At 44.3% G+C, this 20,624-nt stretch overlaps 1 protein-coding gene across 1 annotated transcript; it reads left to right on the forward strand.

Annotated features, from left to right (window-relative positions):
- The first annotated feature begins 1,927 nt into the window (after positions 1-1,927).
- On the forward strand, positions 1,928-20,076 carry Ddx18 (DEAD-box helicase 18). Its single transcript, XM_045150855.1, has 14 exons — positions 1,928-2,081; positions 3,955-4,245; positions 6,546-6,668; positions 9,197-9,332; positions 9,603-9,703; positions 9,807-10,006; positions 10,093-10,207; positions 12,577-12,716; positions 14,599-14,760; positions 15,238-15,390; positions 16,298-16,411; positions 18,102-18,158; positions 18,858-19,035; positions 19,788-20,076. The coding sequence occupies exons 1-14, from the start codon at positions 1,997-1,999 to the stop codon at positions 19,928-19,930; spliced, it is 1,998 nt and encodes a 665-aa protein (XP_045006790.1). The 5' UTR covers positions 1,928-1,996; the 3' UTR covers positions 19,931-20,076.
- Positions 20,077-20,624: the final 548 nt, after the last annotated feature.

Below are 20,624 nucleotides of genomic sequence, written 5' to 3' on the forward strand. Positions count from 1 at the left end.
ACAAGGCATGGAGATGCCACCCATATTGGATCGTAGTCATCCTTTAGAATATCGAGGGCACTGGGTTTCCTTGTTTTGGTGTATTACCACCCTTGGCTAAAGCCAGGTATGTGATGACTGTTGCAATGCCTCCTTTCAAATCTTAGTAGACATATAAAAAATGTACATTGAAATGATTTTGTAACCAGCAAACTTAATATTCATGACACAGGGTACCTACCTGTGATAGTTAATATTATCAACTTGACAGGATCTAGAATTCCTGGGATACAAATCTCTAGGTATGTCTGTGAGGAATATTCTAAATTAGGTTAAGGTGAAAAGATCCATGCTAAATGTGGGCAGGCGTGCTGTTTCATGGACTGTGGTCCTGGATAAATGTAAGGAGATAAATGTAAGTTGAGCATCAAAGGCCATTCATCACTTTCTGCTTCCTAAATGTGAATATAATGTGACCAGTTGCTTTATGTTCCTGCCACCATGCCATCCCCACCATAGTGGACTGTACACTCAAACTTTGAGCCAAAATAAGCCCTTCCTCCCTTAAGATGCTTGTTTAAAATAAAAGTTTTCATTTATTTATTTGCTAGTAGAGAGAGAGGAGGGAGGAAGAAGACTGAGAAAATATGGGTGCACTAGAGTCTCTTGCTAGTGCAAAGGAACTCCAGATTCAGCTTTACATGGCTACTGGGGAATCAAACCTGGCCTTCAGGCTTTTCAAGCAAGCACCTTTGACAAATGAGCCATTTCCCCAGCCCTTAAGTTGCTTCTTGTCAGGTGCTTAATTACAGCAACAAGAAAAGTAACTAATACATTATGTCTTGTCCATGCCTAATTTCCAGAAGACAGTCTTTATAGTCTACCTTAAAGTCACAGCCTTTACTTTGAGAGGTTATTATTGATGCTCCAATATTCCTTCTAGGCTAGAGATGGAGCTCAGTTTGCAACATAGGTGTCTAGCATGCACAAGGCCCTGGGTTTAGTGCTTAGCACCCAAGAAAAAGAAAATTTCCTCCAGCTCTGGCACTTCATGAATCCTAATTCCTCTGCCTTTCCTAAACCAGATCCCGTGATAATTTTTCCCAGTAGATTGAAATCCTTTGTATTTGATAAAAAGAAACCACACGAATCCGCTTTTTATTTTACAAACCACTTGTCTGAGGGTAAAAGACCTTAGCAGAAAACTGAACAGGCGTGGTCTATGTAAAGTTAAGTATTTTTTAGGTAAGGGTAAAAAGTACCCTCTCTCTTTATATCTTGCCTGTGGCTCAGTGTTTACACACAATGAATGACAAACTCTGTCGCCAGGCCCATTCTAAAATTAGGATATTGCTCTGGTCATACATGCACTTCCCTTGTCTCTGTGACCATCAGAGTATTCTGTAATTTTTTTTTTTTTCTTCCTGGAAGCTGTCTGGAGGCTCTGTATCTGTATTTTTCTATAGGTGTTCATAGCTCTACAATTATTTATCACACATCTACCAGACGCTACGCACAAATATGTTCAGAAGATACCCCTGAATGAAGGAATAACTGGAGAACACCCATATTCTGAGAAAATAGATCTGCGCAACACGAAGCCCAAGCAAAAACCTTTAAACGCTTAAGCCCACAGTGAAGAGATACCGGAGCCGGCTCTGGAAGCGAGGGACAAGATTTTCTGACGTACCTAACTGCATTCTCAGCTCTACCTTGTTTGTTCGGCCTTGGTCAAGGGAAACTTCAAACTACCATCTCCCCCTGCGCGCAGGCAGCTCTGGAGCAAGATAAGCACGTGCAGCCTCCAGGCGGGTCCTCCACGTCCCCAGGGGGCGCTGCGCAGACTCCGCGCTTCAAGCGAACCGCGGACTGCACGCCTGGAACCATTGCCTCCGGGAAGCACTTCCGCCCCGTCGGGCCGCAGTCCCCGTGACGCATTTCCTGTTGGCCTGGCCACACACGTGCGCCCTGATAGGAAGTAAAGACCGGGGCTGGGCTGCGGTAGGGGTCGGGCAAGATGTCGCACCTGCAGATGAAGCTGCTGCGCAAGAAGATCGAGAAGCGGAACCTCAAGTTGCGGCAGCGGAACCTAAAGCTACAGGGTGAGCCCCGCGGCGGTGGCTGGGGTTCGGCGGGGCCGGGGACAGCTGGTAGGGAGCCCGCGGGGCGCCGGACCGGAAGCGGCGCCTAGGCTGGCGCACTCGTCCGGGCCGCCTCCGGCCGTCCCCGTGCGGGCCCAGCCGTGCTTCTCCGAGCCGGGCTGCAGCAGGAGTCCTCGGGCTTGTTTTCCAGGCCCGCGCATCCTGCAGAACCTGTGTTGCGCTTCATCTCCTGCACTTTCGGGCCCCGCCTTGCCCCTTCCCAATCAGTCACGCGGAACTGTACTTCTGCTCACCCCTCAGTCCCATCTTTCGCGTGGTTTCTGTATTCTTTGCGCGCAGAGCTTTCCCTGTGCCATCCCCCTTCCTCTGCGCATCTCCACGCCCGTTCTCTCCTTTCCTGCATCGCATCCTCATTTCCAGCTCAGAAAGTGTCCTCAGTACACGTGGAATGGGAATGCAGATCCATCCATGTCCTTGGCGTCCCCGACTTTGGCTTGTAAATTCCTTAAGATATTGTTTGTATGTGGTACTCGACCTAAATGTCACTTTCCTGTCTCACTTGCAGTCCAGATCTTCTGACAGTTACGTTACCTGTTTAGGGTTTTGTAGAAGATATCCTCTGTGCGAAGTGGTAGAGGCATATTGCGTCGCCCCAGTTGATTTTTCAACAGATAGGAATTGAAAGAAAGCCTAGAGGAAGCAGTGGGTTTTGAAGTCCCACTACAATTCTAGTTCCTGTAGAATAGTTGGCATTAGTAACTGCTCCTCTGTATAAGTAACAGTTTAAACCAAAGGTGGTGTTGCTTACGTTTTTTGGCTTGCATATAAACAAGGAAACTTATGTAAAGACTTGTTTGGGTAATTTGCATATGGCAAGTATTAGGACAAATAAGTGATTTTCATTCTCTTTCCTTAAGACAGAGATAATGAAGCACTCCTTTAATCCCAGCACTCTGGGAGGTAGAGGTAAGAGGATCACTGTTAGTTTGAGGCCACCCTGAGACTACATAGTGAATGTGAATTCCAGGTCAGCCTGAGCTATAGTGAGACTCTACTTCATGGAAAAGAGAAGTGCACATGCCAAGGCCTCCCACTACTCCACCTACTGCAAAAGAACTCGAGATGGATGTGCCACTTTGTGCAGCTGGCTTATTTGGGTACTAGGGAATTGAACCCAAGCTGTCCCAGGCTTTATAAGTGAGTGCCTTTTACCACTGAACCATCTCTCCGGCTCCTTTATTAAATGCATTTTCAACTCTCCATAGTATAGGAGAGTTAGGGCAGAATATTGTGAAATGATATAAGTAGTGTTCATTGTGTTTTTCAAATATTTAATGTTTAGATAAATGTTTCTGCCATTGCTTGACTCCATCTATTCAAATATTTAACCTCAATAAAGTTTTTATGCCATACTTATATTTATTTATTTAAAAACAAAACATTATTTATTTATTTGACAGAGAGGGAGAGAGAATGGCCTGCCAGGGCTTCCAGCCACTGCAAATGAACTCCAGACGCTTGTGCTCCCTTGTACATCTGGCTTTCATGGGTACTGGGGAATTGAACCTGGGTCCTTTGGCTTTGCAGCCAAATGCTTTCACCACTAAGCCATCCCTCCAGTGCCATGCTTGTATTTTTTTTTTTTAGACGTTGAAGAAAGTTAAGCTTTTCCTTTAGTGGCATTTTTCCTTAAAGAAAAGCTCAACTGTTCTTTAGTAGCACATGATGAAATTGCAGATGGTTTTAGCAATGAAAGTGGAAACTAATTTGAGTCCTAGAAGCCATGACATTTCTCATGTGAGGTTCCTGTGCTCATAAAAAGCTGTCCCTTCTTTGGCATAGTGTACATTTCTTTTTGTTTGTTTCTGAACAGAAGCATTGAATGTGAACCTGTCACAAACTCAAAATGGAGATGTGCCTAAAGATACAATACAAGTTAGAAAAGTTAAAAAGTCCCTAAATCACCCTGTGAAGGCAGACCCATCAGAAGCACAAAACGGAGATGTGTTGAAAGACATAGTGGAAGATGTAAACATGAAAAAATCCCCCCAGAAGTGTGCAGTATTAACCAATGGAGAAGCAGCCACAACACAGTCTCCTAATTCAGAACTGAAAAAGAAAAAGAAGAAGAAGAAGAGAAAAACGGTGAATGACGCTGGGCCTGGTGGGTACTCACTTTCTGTGATCATCAGCCATTCCACTCTCAGTTACCATTCCACTGTGGTCCATTATTGTGTGCAGATGACTCTCCTGTGCTCGTCCACATGCCAGAGACTACCCTGGCAGTTGAAAGAGGCACCTTATTACAGGGGGTGTTTTTTAATTTTTCTCAAAATATTCAGCATTATGAAATGCTTTTACAAAATTCACTAGCCTTGAAGAGAAGCTCACATTAGGTATAGATCTCCTTACATTTATTTGAATGGGGTGAGAGGAACAGTGGTTTGGACTTTTTATAATAAATAAGATTTACTAGCTGTGCTTGGTGGTACAGGCTTTTAATCCCAGCACTCGGGAGGCAGAGATAGGAGGATCGCCGTGAGTTCAAGGCCACCCTGAGACTCCATAGTGAATTTCAGGTCAGCCTGGGCTGGAGTGAGACCCTACCTCAAAAAATGAAGCAAAAAAAAAAAAGATACACTGTGGTGGCCTAGTATTGTAGTTGTACGTGTTTCCAGTTACAGAATTTTTGTTGATACCAACTAAACCAGGTTAATAGTAGGTTCTGTCTTCTTGAGCCTTTTTTGTGTTAAAGGACTTCACATTAATGATTCTTTTCTACTTTGTTCATCTTCTCTTCCCTCCCCGCCAAAGGAGACTTATTTGCAAAATACATGAAATAGCATTCAGTAAAGTTCTGAATTAAAAAGAAAAACCAATAATTTCTAAGTAAGAAGAGAGTACAGGACAGTGCTAAGGAGGAGAAGGAAGGAAAATGAACTAATAAACGCAGCTCAATAATTGGGCATTAATTGAGGTGTGGACAAGTAAAAATTTGAAGATCAGTTAGGGCAGGTAAGCAAACTAGTTAGCCTTCTGCCTATTTTTTTTTTGTAAGTAAAGCGTTATTGGAACACAGCAGTATCCACTGGTTTATTATTGTACCAAAGACCTTATGGCCTGCAAAACCTGACATATTCATTGGTAAACCTTTATAAATAAAGTTTGCCAACCAAGTTAAAATGTCCTATCAGTGTAGCTTATCTGGAATAAAGCATTCATGTCGAGAGAAATCTTGAGCTTTTCTAAACATGTGTGGCTGTCTTCATGTTGCCTGCAAACTGGTACACTTGTAGGTTGTGAGAAATTGCTTAAATGAAATGCAGTGAAAGGGGAAATCATAGAATTAAGATGTAAAGTGACTATAATCCTAGTCCATAAGTATTAATAGCTTCAGTGTCCTTGTTCTATTTCAACGCAAGGAATTGACCTGATTCCTGCTTTCTCTGCTGTATTACAGTGCTGGGGATCTTAGCTACGCTTAGGAAAGCAGAAGTGATAGAGACCAGCTCATGCTGTCCATAGTTTGCTTTGTTTCTTTTTTAGACAATGTCTTGCTGTGTCATCCAGGCAGACCTCAGATTCACAGTCCTACCTGTACCGTTTGAGTGCTGGGATTACAGGTGTGCACTGTCACCCTTCCGAGCCCTATCCATGGTTTCCTTTTAGACATGACCATTTACTAGGCGGTCGACAGTGAGATACAGGGAAGAGGTCAGTCCTGGCCTACAAAAAGTCCTCAGTTCTGGTCTAGTTCACTTGTGCCACTAATTTTTATAAAAGCCCAACTGACCGTGAACCCATTTGGCTCAGAGAGGAACGATGGTAGGACGAGAAAGGACCATCCTGAGAAAGTCACATGCATGTGTGTGAAGCTCGGAGGCCCTGCATCTCCTCCCTCACCACTTACAGCCTAGCAGCAACCTGGTTGTCACCCAGCTAGGTCGTGATCCTCGTTGCTTTACAGTCTACCTCTGGGAACATGAAGAGCCTCTAGCTTGCCTATTCAACCTCAAAGCAAAAGTGACTTGAAGAACATTAACAGCAAGAGGGACAACTTTAGTTCTTATAACTTATAAGTTACATTAATCAAATCATGAAGTATATGGAAGTTCATGAGTATTATCTTTATATTAATTAGTTGGTATAATAAGTTGGTATAATAACTTGAGAAGCTTGGTTGAGTCTGGGTATGGTGGTGCATACCTTCAATCCCAGCCTTGGAGGCAGAGGTAGGTGGATTCAAGGCCAGCCTGGGCTAAAGTGAGATTTCACCTCAAGAAAAACAAGAACCTTGTTTGCCAATTTATATGTATTCTGAAATTTTTAATATAATCCAAGTATTTTTTCATGTAAACAATTCCTAATGAATTAATATTGTATAATGTTAGGCTTTGGAAAATATGTTTTTTTTGTTGAACTCATTTGATATTTTTAATAATTTTTTTTTCCTTTTAAAACAAGATGCTAAAAAGACAAAAATTGAAGATGCCACCAGGGTTCCTAAAGAAGCAGAAGAGAGTGTGGAGAAGCCAGACAATGAGGAAGATGACAGTGAGGTGCCCAGCCTGCCCCTAGGACTCACAGGTGACGTCCAGAGATTTTCCAGGTGTCTCTTCTTAGAAATGTCACATTTCTCTACAGGATTAAGTGCTCGGTTGCGACTTTCCATAACCTGAGGGAAGTAATGGTCCTAAAGAAATGCTTTTTGGCCGGGCGTGGTGGCGCACACCTTTAATCCCAGCACTCGGAAGGCAGAGGTAGGAGGATTGCCATGAGTTCGAGGCCACCCTGAGACTCCATAGTGAATTCCAAGTCAGCCTGGGCTAGAGTGAGACCCTACCTCGAAAAGCCAAACAAAAAAAAACAAAAAAAAAAAGGAAGAAATGCTTTTTGTGCTGTTTTGGTGCTCTCATTCTCATTCTCTTAGTCTTCTACTTTGTGGTTCCTCAGAACTCTTGTTCCATCCTGTATTTTTCTCCATCCCTAATAGTTAAATACAGCTTCCTGGCTCTTCTCTTTCTTGGGTTTAACCTTTTTTAAGGCTGATTCCATCTGGTAGCAGGGGAATCATTAGTCTGGACATTTGGCCATTAGAGGTTTCACTCAGGCTTAGTTACCAGAAAGGAGGGAAGGATGGAGTTAGCATTACTGAGAGAGAGGCTTATGCAGGATCACTTCCTTCTCTGTTCTGTGAGTCTAGAGTGTAGAAGAGAAGTTGCTGCACCTAACTAGAAATTTCCAGGAGTTACCTGGGCTGTTAAGTAGCTTAATATTAAGGTCTAACCCCAGACATGCTTAATGCACAGTAATACACACTAAAGGACTATCTAGCTTGAGAATAGATCAGTCTTAGAGCACTTGCCTAGCATATATGAGGTCCTGAATTGGAGCCCCAGCACCACACACCAAGAAAAGAATATCTAACCTTAAACGTTGGTTCTGGCATTCCTCGTTTATTAGTACTGTATCCCAGTGGATTTACTGAAGGAGAAAATAAAAGTCAAAAAGTACATTTAGCTGGGCATGGTGGTGCACACCTTTAATCCCTGTACTCAGAGGCAGAGGTAGGAGGACCACTGTTGGTTTGAGGCCAGCCTGAGACAACATAGTCAGTTCCAGGTTAGCCTGGGCAAGAGTGATACCAAAAAAAAAAAGAAAAAAAAATCATTTAGTACATGTTAGCATCATAGCCTACTTTACACATATTCAGGACTCTTACTTGAACTTACAGTTGGGCAAAATGATGTTACACGGAGCCTGTTGTATGAAGTATTGAATATCTCATTAATTTGTCAAATTCCATACTGAAATTGAGAGACTGGCCAGCACAAATGGGAGACAATCCCTTGTGCCAGGGTTGAGAACGTGCAGTTGATAGCCCGGGCGTGTCAGGATGGAGCGCTCACCAGGATGCTGTGGTGCCTTGCCCCGTTCCAGAACCGCCGTTTCACTTAACACGTGGGCTTCAGCTAGCAGGCCATGTCTGTGCCTGCTCTTCTGAGTTGTCTGGTTGGCGTCAGGTTGCTACTGTTTTGGGGGGAGGAGGGGTAATGCATCGTGCTTTCATTTTTTTACATCAGATTTAAAATGTTTCATTTCTCTGTGGACTCATCTTTCTGGCATCTGCATAGTGTGTGTGGTGTGTGCATCCCCCTGGCTGTCACCTCCAGCAGCCCCAAAGAGAGCATCAGGTGTCCCTCCTTACCACTTACCCGCCTGGGTTTTTGTTTGTTTTGTTTTGTTTGCTTGTCAGTGTGGAGTGTGTGCCTATGGGACACTCGTGCACTCTCCTGTGCTGGGTGAGGGGCTATGCTGTCCTGGAGCTGAATGTTGGGTGTCTGGCTCCATTCCTCTTCTACCCCGTTCTTGATTGTTTTGCTTGTTTTTTGACGTAGGGTCTCACTCTAGCCTAGGCTGACCTGGAATTCACTATGTAGTCTAGGGCTGGCCTTGAATTCACACGATCCTTTTACCTCTGCCTCCTGAGTGCTGGGATTAAAGGTGTGTGCCACCATGCCAGGCCCACACTGTTCTTATTTTACGCCAGTCTTTTTTTTTTTTTTTTTTTTAGTTGAGCGCTATGATGATTCTCAAGTCTGCTTCCCTATGGGACTAGGGTTACAGGCACTTGTGGGTACAGGGATTCAAATCTAGCAGTCTTTCATGCGTTCTTGGGCCCTCATGCCTACATAGGAAGTGCTCTTAACGCTGAGCCATCTCTGACCACCTGTTTTTCCTTGCATGGTGCCTCTTAATTCATCCCAGAGCTTGCTGTTTTTGAGTCCCAGTAATTCTCCACCAGACTAGGGCTACAGACATGTGTTCTGGAAATTCAAATTCAGGCAGTCTCAGACACCCATGTGTGTGCAGGAAGCACACTTAGCCACTGAGCCATATCTGTAGCCTATGGACTTTTAAATTTTCCCTGCTTTGGCATTTTCATGTCATATAAACACTTTGGCTAGACCTCCTCTCCCATAACAGTATATACTTTGTACGTTAAATCATACAGCAGTAGAAAGTCTTCAAAGACTTTGGATCATTTTCAGTATTATCAGCTATGACAGCATTAACTCTAAAAACATTTGCTAACATTACTATCCTCTGCTTAGGGGCCTTTGAAGACACATCATTTGTTTCCCTGTCTAATCTTGTCAATGAAAACACTCTGAAGGCTATAAAAGAAATGGGCTTCACAAACATGACTGAAATTCAACATAAAAGTATTAGACCACTTCTGGAAGGCAGGTATGAGTGACATTGATGCTTGGACATTTCTATCAATTTTTGGGACTATGGGGTTGTAAAGAAAATGAGTATGTTTTGCTCATTTTTTTAAAATCCTTATATTGGGTCCTGTGTAAATTACCTACTGATACTTGAAGAAAATTGTTTACACAATTGAGTCTTCTCTGTGGGTTCTATCATAGTTCCTACAATGTGTGCTTCGTACACCATTTGTAAGTCTTCGTGTATGAGTAATATTGTTCTACTCTTCCTTCCCTTTTTGATATTTAGGGATCTTCTGGCAGCAGCAAAAACAGGCAGTGGCAAAACGCTTGCTTTTCTCATCCCTGTGATTGAGCTCATCGTTAAGTTAAAGTTCATGCCCAGGAATGGTAAGGTTTGCTCAGTTTTTGTTTTACTTCACAGGAAGACTGTTGAGGTTTTGAAAGGCTCCTGGTGACAGCTGTGATTTGACTTTCACCTTATACCTTTTAGGAACAGGAGTGCTTATTCTCTCACCCACCAGAGAACTGGCCATGCAGACCTTTGGTGTGCTTAAAGAGCTGATGGCGCACCACGTTCACACTTACGGGCTGATCATGGGTGGCAGTAACAGGTCTGCTGAAGCTCAGAAGCTTGCTAACGGCATCAACATCATCGTGGCCACGCCAGGCCGGCTCCTGGACCACATGCAGGTAGGATGCCATAACACAGTGCCTCTCTCATTGTCTGGCATGAAATGATAACAACTAACAATGTTTCTTTTCCTTTGTTCAACCAGAACACCCCAGGGTTTATGTATAAAAACCTACAGTGCTTGGTTATTGATGAGGCTGACCGAATCTTGGATGTTGGTTTTGAAGAGGAGTTAAAGCAGATAATTAAACTTCTGCCTAGTAAGTAGGGGGCATGTGAGTATGGCTTACAATGGTAAGAGGTAGATAATTGGTGTTCTCATAGGAAAATCTTGTGGGGTTTTTTTTGTTTGTTTGTTTGTTTTTGTTTTTTGAGGTAGGATTTAATCTAGCTAAGGCTAGCCTGGAACTCACATTAGCTACCTACCTCAGCCTCCCAAGTACTGGGATTAAAGGCATGTGCACCACATCCAGCAAGATATCCTGTTACTACCAGAAGCTTACCCTGGCCATGTGAAGTAGCTGTGTCAGTCAGCCTCCCAAGTAACTTGAAATAACATGCACCAAACTTGTGCTCACTTCGTGTAACTTGTTTCATGGTTAAACTAAACGGTAATTTAAATGGTTTTACCATGAAGAGTCCTTGCGCTGTTTGGGCTACTTTATGGCTTACTCCCTCGTCTGCCAGCTTACCTGTTCGTAATGTGCCGTCTCCCGTGTTATGTATTGACTTGTGCACATCTTGTTTATAGCCTTACAGCGTGATAGATTCTTGTCTATGATAAGATCATAATCCTATTCATTAGATGATGCCCTTTCAAAATACAATTGACATGATGAACTGTACAGTTGTGAAGTCTGTAACTTCTGTTATTGTACACCCCTTGAAAACTGGTACCTCAAGCAAGATGATAAGCATGTCCTTCACCTCAAAAGTTTATGCCCTTTGGGGCCTGGGATTTGGCTCAGTGATTAAAGGCACTTGCTCACAAAACCTGCAGGCCCAGATTCAGGTCCCCAGGACCCATGTGAAGCCAGGTGCACAGAGTGGCATGTGTGTCTGGAGTTCATCTGTAGTAGCAAAATAGTTCATGCCCTTTTGTAGTCTTTCGTTCTTACCTCATGCATGTAACCTCTGTTCCCAGCAGCTGACCTGTGCCTGCATGTCAGTGCAAGCATGCAGTGCTCTCTCCTCCCAGGCACTTCTGAGAGTTGTCCCTGCTGGTGCACCTACTGGTCTCCTTATTCCTCGGCGCCAGTCCACTTTCTCCATGTGGTGTGATGAGTGTCTACTGTTTACAGTTTGGGGTCATTAAAAACGGGTTGCTTTGAACATAGATCTGAGTTGTTCTAGGAGCATTTATCTCCTTGTGAATGACTGTATGGGGACGGGGAGTGGCTAATGAAGTGGGAACTGTCGGCCACTTGGGTTTTGTTTGTTTGTATTTTTTTTTAATTTTTATTAACATTTTCCATGATTATAAAATATATCCCATGGTAATTCCCTCCCTCCCCACCCCCATGTATTTTTTTTTATTTATTTATTTGAGAGCGACAGACACAGAGAGAAAGGCAGATAGAGGGAGAGAGAGAGAATGGGCGCGCCTGGGCTTCCAGCCTCTGCAAACGAACTCCAGACACGTGCGCCCCCTTGTGCATCTGGCTAACGTGGGACCTGGGGAACCGAGCCTCGAACCGGGGTCCTTAGGCTTCACAGGCAAGCGCTTAACCGCTAAGCCATCTCTCCAGCTCTTGTTTGTTTGTATTTTTAAAGACAATATACAAATTATATTTTACCAAAAAAGTCCATCCTCCAACGTTTCTCATTGTCTAAATAACACATTTCAAGTCTAATAGGAAATGGTCATTTTAAATCCCTTCTGTTACTGTTGTCTACACAATTTAAATTGTGGGTCTTTAGTACTTACTATTTCAACAGTATAATATAAAAGCAAGACACAAAAATCAATTTGCAGTAAAGTACAATATGAAAGCTAACAGTTTTATTTAAAGAAAAACAATTTTAATTTATTTGAGAGTGAGGGAGGATGGTCGTGCCAGGGTTTCTAGCCACTGCAACTGAACTCCAGAAGTTTGTGCCACCCTATTCAGCTGGCTTACATGGGTACTGAAGAATCAAACCAGGGTCCTTTATCTTTGCAGACAAGCAAGCACCTTAACTGCTAAGCCATCTGTCCAGCCCCAGGTTTTCTTCTTTAATGAACTTTAATAATTGGGCTTACAGGGAATTTGTCCATTTCACCTAAGTTACCAACTTTGTGAAACTAAAGCTCACAATAGGGCTGGGGAGGTGGCTGAGAGTTAAAGGCACTTGCTTGCAAAGCCTGCTGGCCCGGGTTCAATTCCCCCAGTACCCACATAAGGCAAGATACACTAAGTGGCATATCTGGAGTTTGTTTGTGGTGGCAAGAGGCCCTACTGTGCACATTCTCTCTCATTCTCTTTTTCTACAAATAAGTAAAAAAATAAAGCTCACAATATCTGCCTCTTACTTTGTGACATTTGTAGGATCTGTGCTGATGGCACATTGTTTCTGGTAGTTCTACTTAGAATGAACTGTGAACTGTATAATTCTTTGGGAGAGTCAGGTTGTTTGTTGTCTATTTCAGCTCGTAGGCAGACCATGCTCTTTTCTGCCACACAAACTCGAAAAGTTGAAGACTTGGCAAGGATTTCTCTGAAAAAGGAGCCATTGTATGTGGGTGTTGATGATGATAAAGCTAATGCCACCGTGGATGGTCTTGAGCAGGTACTCTGCTTATAAGTAACTGTAAGACCTCTCTTGGTATTCCTTTGTGATTAGAAATATACAGAGAAGGGGTAGTGTACCTTCAATTCAAGTACAGCAAACTTGGGGTTGGGTCTCTCACTCCATGGTATAACTGATAATTCAGCTAGTTGTGCTCTGTTAAACTCTGCTTATTACCTGAGGAGAATTATTAATACTACCAGTTTCAAATGCAGTTTAAAAAATGGTTTTAATAGTTAGCACTAGGTGCCAGGTGAGTCAGGTTATGGGGAAGAGACTGGATTGGGACACATTGCTGTGAAGGTAGAAAAGAAATGACAGATGCACACTGGGTGGCAGTAAGAAGTTGAATGTTGAAATCTTTGGATGATAAAACCATTCTTTGCAACTGAGTGCTGGTTTAGTTTTTGAATGCTGCGTGAAGGACCTTGTGGTAGTTTGTTTTAATGCTTTATGAAGTTACTTCTTTTTTCCCTGCCCCACTGCCTCCTGTGACCAGTATTCCTCTTTGGATTTTATGTCACTTCGGATCTGCTACCTTTCCTAACCTTCTTTCTTGAAACCTCCTTTTGTTTTTTCTTTCTCTTCTCTGTGGGTTCTTTGTTTCCAGGCATCTACCTTACTCCCCCACAGTCAAGATAACATATATATGTTTTATAAAGATTCTAAGCTTTGCTGGGCATGGTAGCACACGCCTTTAATCCCAGCACTTGGGAGGCAGAGGTAGAGGATCACCATGAGTTCGAGGCCACCCTGGGACTACATAGTGAATTCCAGGTCAGCCTGGACCAAAGTGAGACCCTACCTCAAAAAAAAAAAAAAAAAAGATTCTAAGCCAGGCTGTATATATGATAAAGAAGGGCTGGAGAGATGGCTTAGCGGTTAAGCGCTTGCCTGTGAAGCCTAAGGACCCCGGTTCGAGGCTTGATTACCCAGGTCCCACGTTAGCCAGATGCACAAGGGGGCGCACGCATCTGGAGTTCGTTTGCAGTGGCTGGAGGCCCTGGCGCGTCCATTCTCTCTCTCTCTATCTGTCTCTTTCTCTCTGTGTGTCTGTCATTCTCAAATAAATAAACAAACAAAAATAAAAAAATTTTAAAAAGGATATGTGGAACTGAAACTAAGGACAACTGGTGAAATAAGCAAGGGTGATGTTTTCCTGTGAACCAGATACCAGCACAAAGGGGAAGGAGACCAACACAGAGAAAAATCAACTCCTACCAAATCAGAGAGCCAAAGCCTCAGAGGTCCCCAACACCTCAGCACTGAGGCAGACCAAAAATGAACCCAACATGGCTCAGGGAAATCTTGCGAAAGAGGGGGCGGAAAGAATGTCAAAGTTACATGTTGGGTCATGATTTGCAGAGACATTTATCATACTAATAACTGGGGGCTATCTCCACAATGCACGACCCATTTTCATTAACAAGGAGGGTCTAATGGGAGGGGGTAGATCACAGATGAGCCTAAATAATGGTACCAAACTGCCTGTATTCACTGAAATGAAAACTAATAAATTAAATTAAAAAAAAAAAAGGATATGTGGGACTTGTCTGTCTTAACCTGGGTTGTGTCACTTAATTTCCAGTTCCATCCATTTTCAGCAAAATTTATTATTTTATTTTTCCTTATGCTGTAGTTTTCCATTGAACATATGTACCAAATTTTCATTGTCTGTTCCTCAGTTGATGGACTCCTAGACTACTCCATTTCCTGAGCACAGCAATAAGCATTGATGGTCTCTATAATGGGGTGTGATGTGAGGTCATTTGGGTTTATGCCCAAGAGGTGTTTTATCAGTGCTTTCAGTCAGATGACATTGCTTCCTGGCATTGAAAAGGCCAACTTGAATGATCTGTCTGTTGTCTTGGACCATTCCTAGGGGTATGTTGTCTGTCCGTCTGAAAAGAGATTTCTTCTGCTCTTTACATTCCTTAAGAAGAACCGAAAGAAGAAACTGATGGTCTTCTTTTCCTCCTGTATGTCTGTGAAATACCACTACGAGTTGCTGAACTACATCGATTTGCCCGTTCTGGCCATTCACGTAAGTGAAAGCAGTGCGAGGCAGTGGAGACGGCTCAGGTGGTGAAGTGCTTACTGTGTGACCATAGGGATCTGAGATCCGATCGCCAGTGTTCAGCCAGGTAGATGTGGTGGCATGCCTGTAATCTTAGCACTTGGGGCAGAGACGGATGCCCAGAACGCGTCAGGTCCGTGAGGAAGAGACCCTGTCTCAGTAAATAAAGGTGAGATGAGAAGCACATCCAGTGACCACCTCTAGCCTCCATACTCGAGAAAGAAAGCCTGTGAATGCTTGTACATTGTGGGACTGGGGGCTTTGCTCTTCTTGGACAAAGTTCTGAGTGACCTGCAGTGGTGAAGAGTTCTGTAGTTGTGACCTAGGGAAACAAGATATAACCAGTGAGTAAGCTTGACAGGAGAGAAATCTGCAGTTTGACTTTTCAGAAACAACTCAAGATTCCAGTCTCATGGACCGTGTCTTTGCTATTTTGCAATCTAGGGAAAGCAGAAGCAAAACAAGCGCACGACCACGTTCTTCCAGTTCTGCAATGCAGACTCTGGGACACTGTTATGCACAGACGTGGCGGCAAGAGGGCTGGACATTCCCGAAGTGGACTGGATTGTTCAATATGACCCTCCGGATGACCCCAAGGTAACTGGTATCCTTGAGGTGTCTTCAGAATGCTCTCCATGGAGGCTTGCACACACTGCCCAGCCTCCCTGAGAAACACCTAGTTTCCAATCCATAAGGCTTACTCATGCTGAACAGTCACTCAGCTGTTGGGCAGCTCTGGTGTTACGAAGTTTTCAGAGGAGATATACAAAGAGATTTGAGGGGTGTCTGTGGCTTTTAAGCTAGGAATGCTGAATCCCTGGAATGATACACATCTGAAACAGCAAGTATCTGTAGCGGAATGAGCCATGCATGTGTGTATCCCCAGTGCTGAGAAGATAGCAGCAGGAGGATCACTGTGGGCTCACTGGTCAGCCAGCATTCGTACAAAGGGCAGGTACATCTGTTTCCATAGGGTCATGTTCCACATATACCACAAAGAACAGAAAAGGAGAGCTTTTAATTGAGTTATAATACTTTATTGACTAATGTTTAAACATGCTTTCCTAAAACGCCATTTTGAAGCTGTGATAGCCCTCATACTCACTGGCTCACAGTGTTTATGTGAATGACATGTATAGCTCTGCTTGTCATCCTCATTGACTTGTCATTGACCTAATAGTCACTAGATCACAGTGTTAATGTAATAGCCTGTATAGTTCATTAACCTGTCATTGGCCTCATACTCGCTGGATCATGGTGTTAACGTAATAGCATGCATGCCTCTGCCTGTCCTGCTCCTTGTCCTGTTACCCATCCAGTGTGGTGTCTGCAGGGGAAGGATGTCCTGTTGTGGGAGTGTGGTGACAGTAAGGGCATCCATGCCCTGTGGTTGGTGCACTGTTCCTGCCGACGCATGTTTCCTCATCTCTCAGCCAGTGTTTAGAATGCCTACAGGTCCAGCTGGAAGTCATTGCCTTAACCCAGGTTTTCTTTCTCCTTCAAGGAATACATTCACCGAGTGGGCAGGACAGCCCGGGGCCTGAACGGAAGAGGGCATGCCTTGCTTATTTTGCGTCCTGAAGAGTTGGGATTCCTTCGGTACTTGAAGCAGTCCAAGGTGAAGACCCTTGCTGGCAAAATGAGACTCCTTGGTGTAGAGATGGGTTGCAAGGCCATGTCTATAGATGGCAGAGAGGTCTAGACTCAGCAGTGCTGTGCAGTCTCCCTGGGTCGGTCAGATTTATGTATGTCTGATCCAAAAAGTATGGACAGAAGGAAATGCACTGCAGCTCTGTTTCCCTGGTGCTTCCTGTGTCCCAGGCTCTGCAGATTCTCTTCAGCCTTGCTTAACTCCATCCCTTCCTCCAGTCAGCTGTGCACTTGATGCTGGTCTCTCTTCCTGCTTCAAGCCTTGTGAAGTAGAGGGGTCTGCGTCCTCTTTCCTCCTCCTGTCCCTTGTTCATCACTGCCTGGCCTTGCTTCTCTGTCTTGGCAGCACTACCATCTCCAGTCTCAGTGTGAGGTACAACTTCAGTCCTCAGTCTCCTGCCTCTGCCTTCAGGTTTGGCTGTTGGAGCTGCTGTTCCCCAGTTTGCCTTTTTGGAAAAGTGGCTTCCACTTTACTTAGTCACCTCTCACTCATTCCCCGACCAGCCTTCCTGGTATGGCTTCATTCTGCATCAGAACATCACCCTTTCTGACAGGCCTTACAGATGCAAAGAAGGCCTTCTCTCATCTGTGACTGGCCTCCTCATCACGCTTGCAGTCAGGGCTTGCCAGGTGGACTTCCTCCTCCCTGGAGTTGCCCTGTAGCCTTTGTATACTTTCTCAAGAAGCTGTTTTCCTGGCTGTTTCCCATGCTAAAGTTTCAGCTAGCTGCTGTCTCTTGGCTAAGCCACTTCTCATCTTCTGCCCTCCATACTCCCACTGCACAGGTGTGCCGTGAGGTCTGGTTCCATCATTCCCTGCATGCTCCGCAGGACTGCAGGTGTGGTGGCTGAGGGGAGGAGCCAGATCTTGAGGTCTGGCTCCTTCATTCTCTCTGCTTCACCATGCTATAAACAAGCTCTGAAGAGAGGGCAGGTACTGAACTTTGCACACCTGTTTGTCCAGTATCTAACCTGGAAAAACAGGTCTTAGGCTTTTCCAGTTAATAGGTGAGCACTGATTTTTGTGGGAGCTGTGGTTGTCATGGCCTCTGATGTGTGAAGACTTTGGCAAGGTGGTTTTGGGTCCCCCTTCCTGACATAGAGGAAAAGAGGTGACTATCTCACTCTCCTGGTTATAGTGGCACATACCTATATTCCCAGCACTCGGGAGGCAGAGGCTGGAAGATTACCTCAAATTCAAGACCAGCCAGTCCTACATAGCAAGTTCCAGGCCAGTCAGGGCTACATACTAGGACCCTACCCTATGAATTGTCTTCAATATTTTGAATAATCTGAATTCTAGTAATCTCAGTGCAAGGAGTTCCACTAGCTTGTTGGACCTATTCAGTTCCTCCCATCAGCCTTAAAGGAGGAAAGAAACATGGGCTTTCTTGCTGATTCATGCAAACTCAGCAGAGCCAAGGTGGAGCTTTCCATTGATGTTAGGAGACTGCAGATTGTGCTGTCTGAGGGATTCCACAGGCTCCAATGTCTTTCTGCCCTCAGAACATGATGAGCTCCTGGAAGTGAGCAATTTCCTTAGGCCCTGGCACCAGCACTGCCCATTCTCCTAATGCAGTACTTGCCACTTTCCATTCATGTAAAACTCAGTGTTGGGCTTCCTACTTTACCAACCTTTATACTTTTATTGTTTCATAGGTCCCATTGAATGAATTTGACTTTTCCTGGTCCAAAATTTCTAACATTCAGTCTCAGGTAAGCTTTGTTTCCTTATGTTTGTGTGAGAGGACACCTGCCCCAGCACTGCCTGAGGGAGATTTGCTGGGTGAGCTCAGAATGTGGGGTGCCAGGGTTTCCAGCTGTGAGGTTTTCAGGTTGCTATGCTGTCTTCCCACTCTCGATCCATGTCCTACTAGAACAGTGGTGCTGAACTTGTTTCTGTCAGTAACCCAAAGCTTAGAGCAAGTGTATTAGAACCGTGTTTTGTTTTGTTTTGTTTTTTAGAGAGAGAAATGGCGCATCAGGGCCTCAGCCACTGAAATCTAACTCCAGACACTTCTGCCATGTAGTGAGCATATGCGACCTTGAGCTTGCTTCCTCTCTGTGTCTGACTTACATGGTATCTGGAAAGTCAAGCATGGTCCTTAGATTTCGCAGGCATGTGCCTTAACCACTAAACTCTTTCTCCAGCCCTAGAACAGTGTCTTTTGCAGGATGACTCTATGTCTGTTTTTTAGTTTCATAAAAACTAATGTTTCAGGCTGGAAAGATGGCTTAGTCATTAAGGCGCTTGCCTGCAAAGCCAAAGGACCCAGGTGCAGTTTCCCAGGAACAACATAAGCCAGATGCAAAGTGGCGCATGCATCTGAGTTCATTTACAGCAGCTGAAGGCCCTAGCACACCCATTCTCTCTATGTATATATTCCAAAGTTAACACTAACGTTTTTATTTCAGCTTGAAAAACTAATTGAAAAGAACTACTTTCTTCACAAGTCAGCCCAGGAAGCATACAAGTCCTACATACGCGCATACGATTCCCATTCTCTGAAGCAGATCTTTGATGTAAACAACTTGAATTTGCCTCAGGTTGCTCTGTCCTTTGGGTTCAAGGTGCCACCTTTCGTTGATCTGAGTATCCTTTCACTTGTTATAAGTCATGCTGGAACAATCACGGCTTGAATGGGTGTTGTGGGCTCAGCATAGGTCGGTGTGAGCTCAGCTGTCAGGCAAAGGCTCCGTTGTTTGTCCTGGTCAGTGTCTGCCTGCAGAAGCGCCAGACATGGGGCTCGCGAGTCAGCAAGGGCTCCCTGAGGTAGTGTGCAAGGTAAAAGGCAAAGAGGGCATCTTCACTTGGTTCTTTGTAATTAAGTGTGTGTGTACGTGTGTCTCCCATGTTTTCAGAAGAAACAGAATCAGCCAAGATGAGGACTGCTCTTAATGCTGTACCAGTGCTCCTGGGGACTAGGGAACCAGGCTGTAGGTCAGCATTTCCATCCTAGACATGAAATATCAGCCTCCCACAATGAGTAGATGTTCCATTATGTGACGGAAAGAACAGCCCAGTTTTCTGCAGATGTGACAGTCATTTGTGGTGACATAAGATACCATGTTACATTCTCCTGCCGACGTCCCGGTTCTTATTTGTACTTGCCTTGAATTCCCTGTGCTGAGGTAATAATTAAAATGGCTGCTGCATTTGACTTGGAAGCCATCCCTGTTCATTTTAGTGTACAAGCGTGGGTCCACTCCCGCTCTTCTGCAGCTGTGTTGCACAGCCCTGTGTCCCCTTCAAGCCCCAGGGAGGGGCAGTAGACGGGCATGTGGAGTTTCCCCTGTTGAAGTTTGTCATCTTTGTTGCTTGATTTCCTTAACATTCGCCTGTAGATGTGAGTACCAACGAAGGCAAGCAGAGGAAGAGAGGCGGCGGCGGTGGATTCGGCTACCAAAAAGCTAAGAAAGTGGAGAAGTCCAAAATCTTCAAACATATAAGCAAGAAGTCATCAGAGAGGAGGCAGTTCACACACTGAAGACTCCACGTCCTTGCACCTTGACTAACTGCTGTAATATTTTTTAGACTGTCCTTACAAAGTAATTTCCATGGCCTTTAGAATCATTTTTCAATCTTTGCTTTGATAATACATTATTTTAATTTTAAATACTTTCCACAAAACAAGTCATGGCAATCTTGTTGATTCTTTTTCTGCCATTCCTTTCTGAAATAGGTCAGATAAAACAGCAATCCTTGGCTGGGTTGCTATAAAAGTGGCACGTATTGGAGAGGTGGAGAAGTCTTGGGTTCATGTTGCAGTTTGTGTCTTGGACTTGAACAGTAACCTGGGCCCTGTGAGAATGCTGCAGGTCTGAAGGGCAGAGTCCTAGGCAGCACGCAACACGCTGAAAGGAGATCACTTTTTACATTTCTAATTTTAAAATCCAATGAGCCTTTGTCCGTTCTTTGTTCCTAGAAATCGTGGTTGTCACTGTTTAAATGAAGTGCTCCTTGAAAGGTGGGGCAGGAACGAGGCTGTCGTGCTGCATAGCAGTGCAGGCAGAATTCTGTTCCCTGTTGGACCAACTTAGCAAAAGCCAATTTTAAAAGAATTATGGCCAGGGTTCAAAGCCACCCTGATCCTACATAGTGGGTTTCAGGTCAGCCTGGGCTGGCCCTACCTTGAAAAACCAAAAAGAAGAACAGTAACACTACTCACTAGCATCTGTGCA

Source organism: Jaculus jaculus, chromosome 5 (assembly GCF_020740685.1).
Source record: "Jaculus jaculus isolate mJacJac1 chromosome 5, mJacJac1.mat.Y.cur, whole genome shotgun sequence".
Taxonomy (NCBI): Eukaryota; Metazoa; Chordata; class Mammalia; order Rodentia; family Dipodidae; genus Jaculus; species Jaculus jaculus.

Coding starts and splice junctions, on each gene's coding strand:
- Ddx18 (XM_045150855.1), top strand. CDS start 1,997: ATGTCGCACCTGCAGATGAAGCTGCTGCGCAAGAAGATCGAGAAGCGG. Junction 10,007..10,092: donor GGCTCCTGGACCACATGCAG/GTAGGATGCCAT, acceptor TTGTTCAACCAG/AACACCCCAGGGTTTATGTA. Junction 18,159..18,857: donor TTTCTAACATTCAGTCTCAG/GTAAGCTTTGTT, acceptor TTTTTATTTCAG/CTTGAAAAACTAATTGAAAA.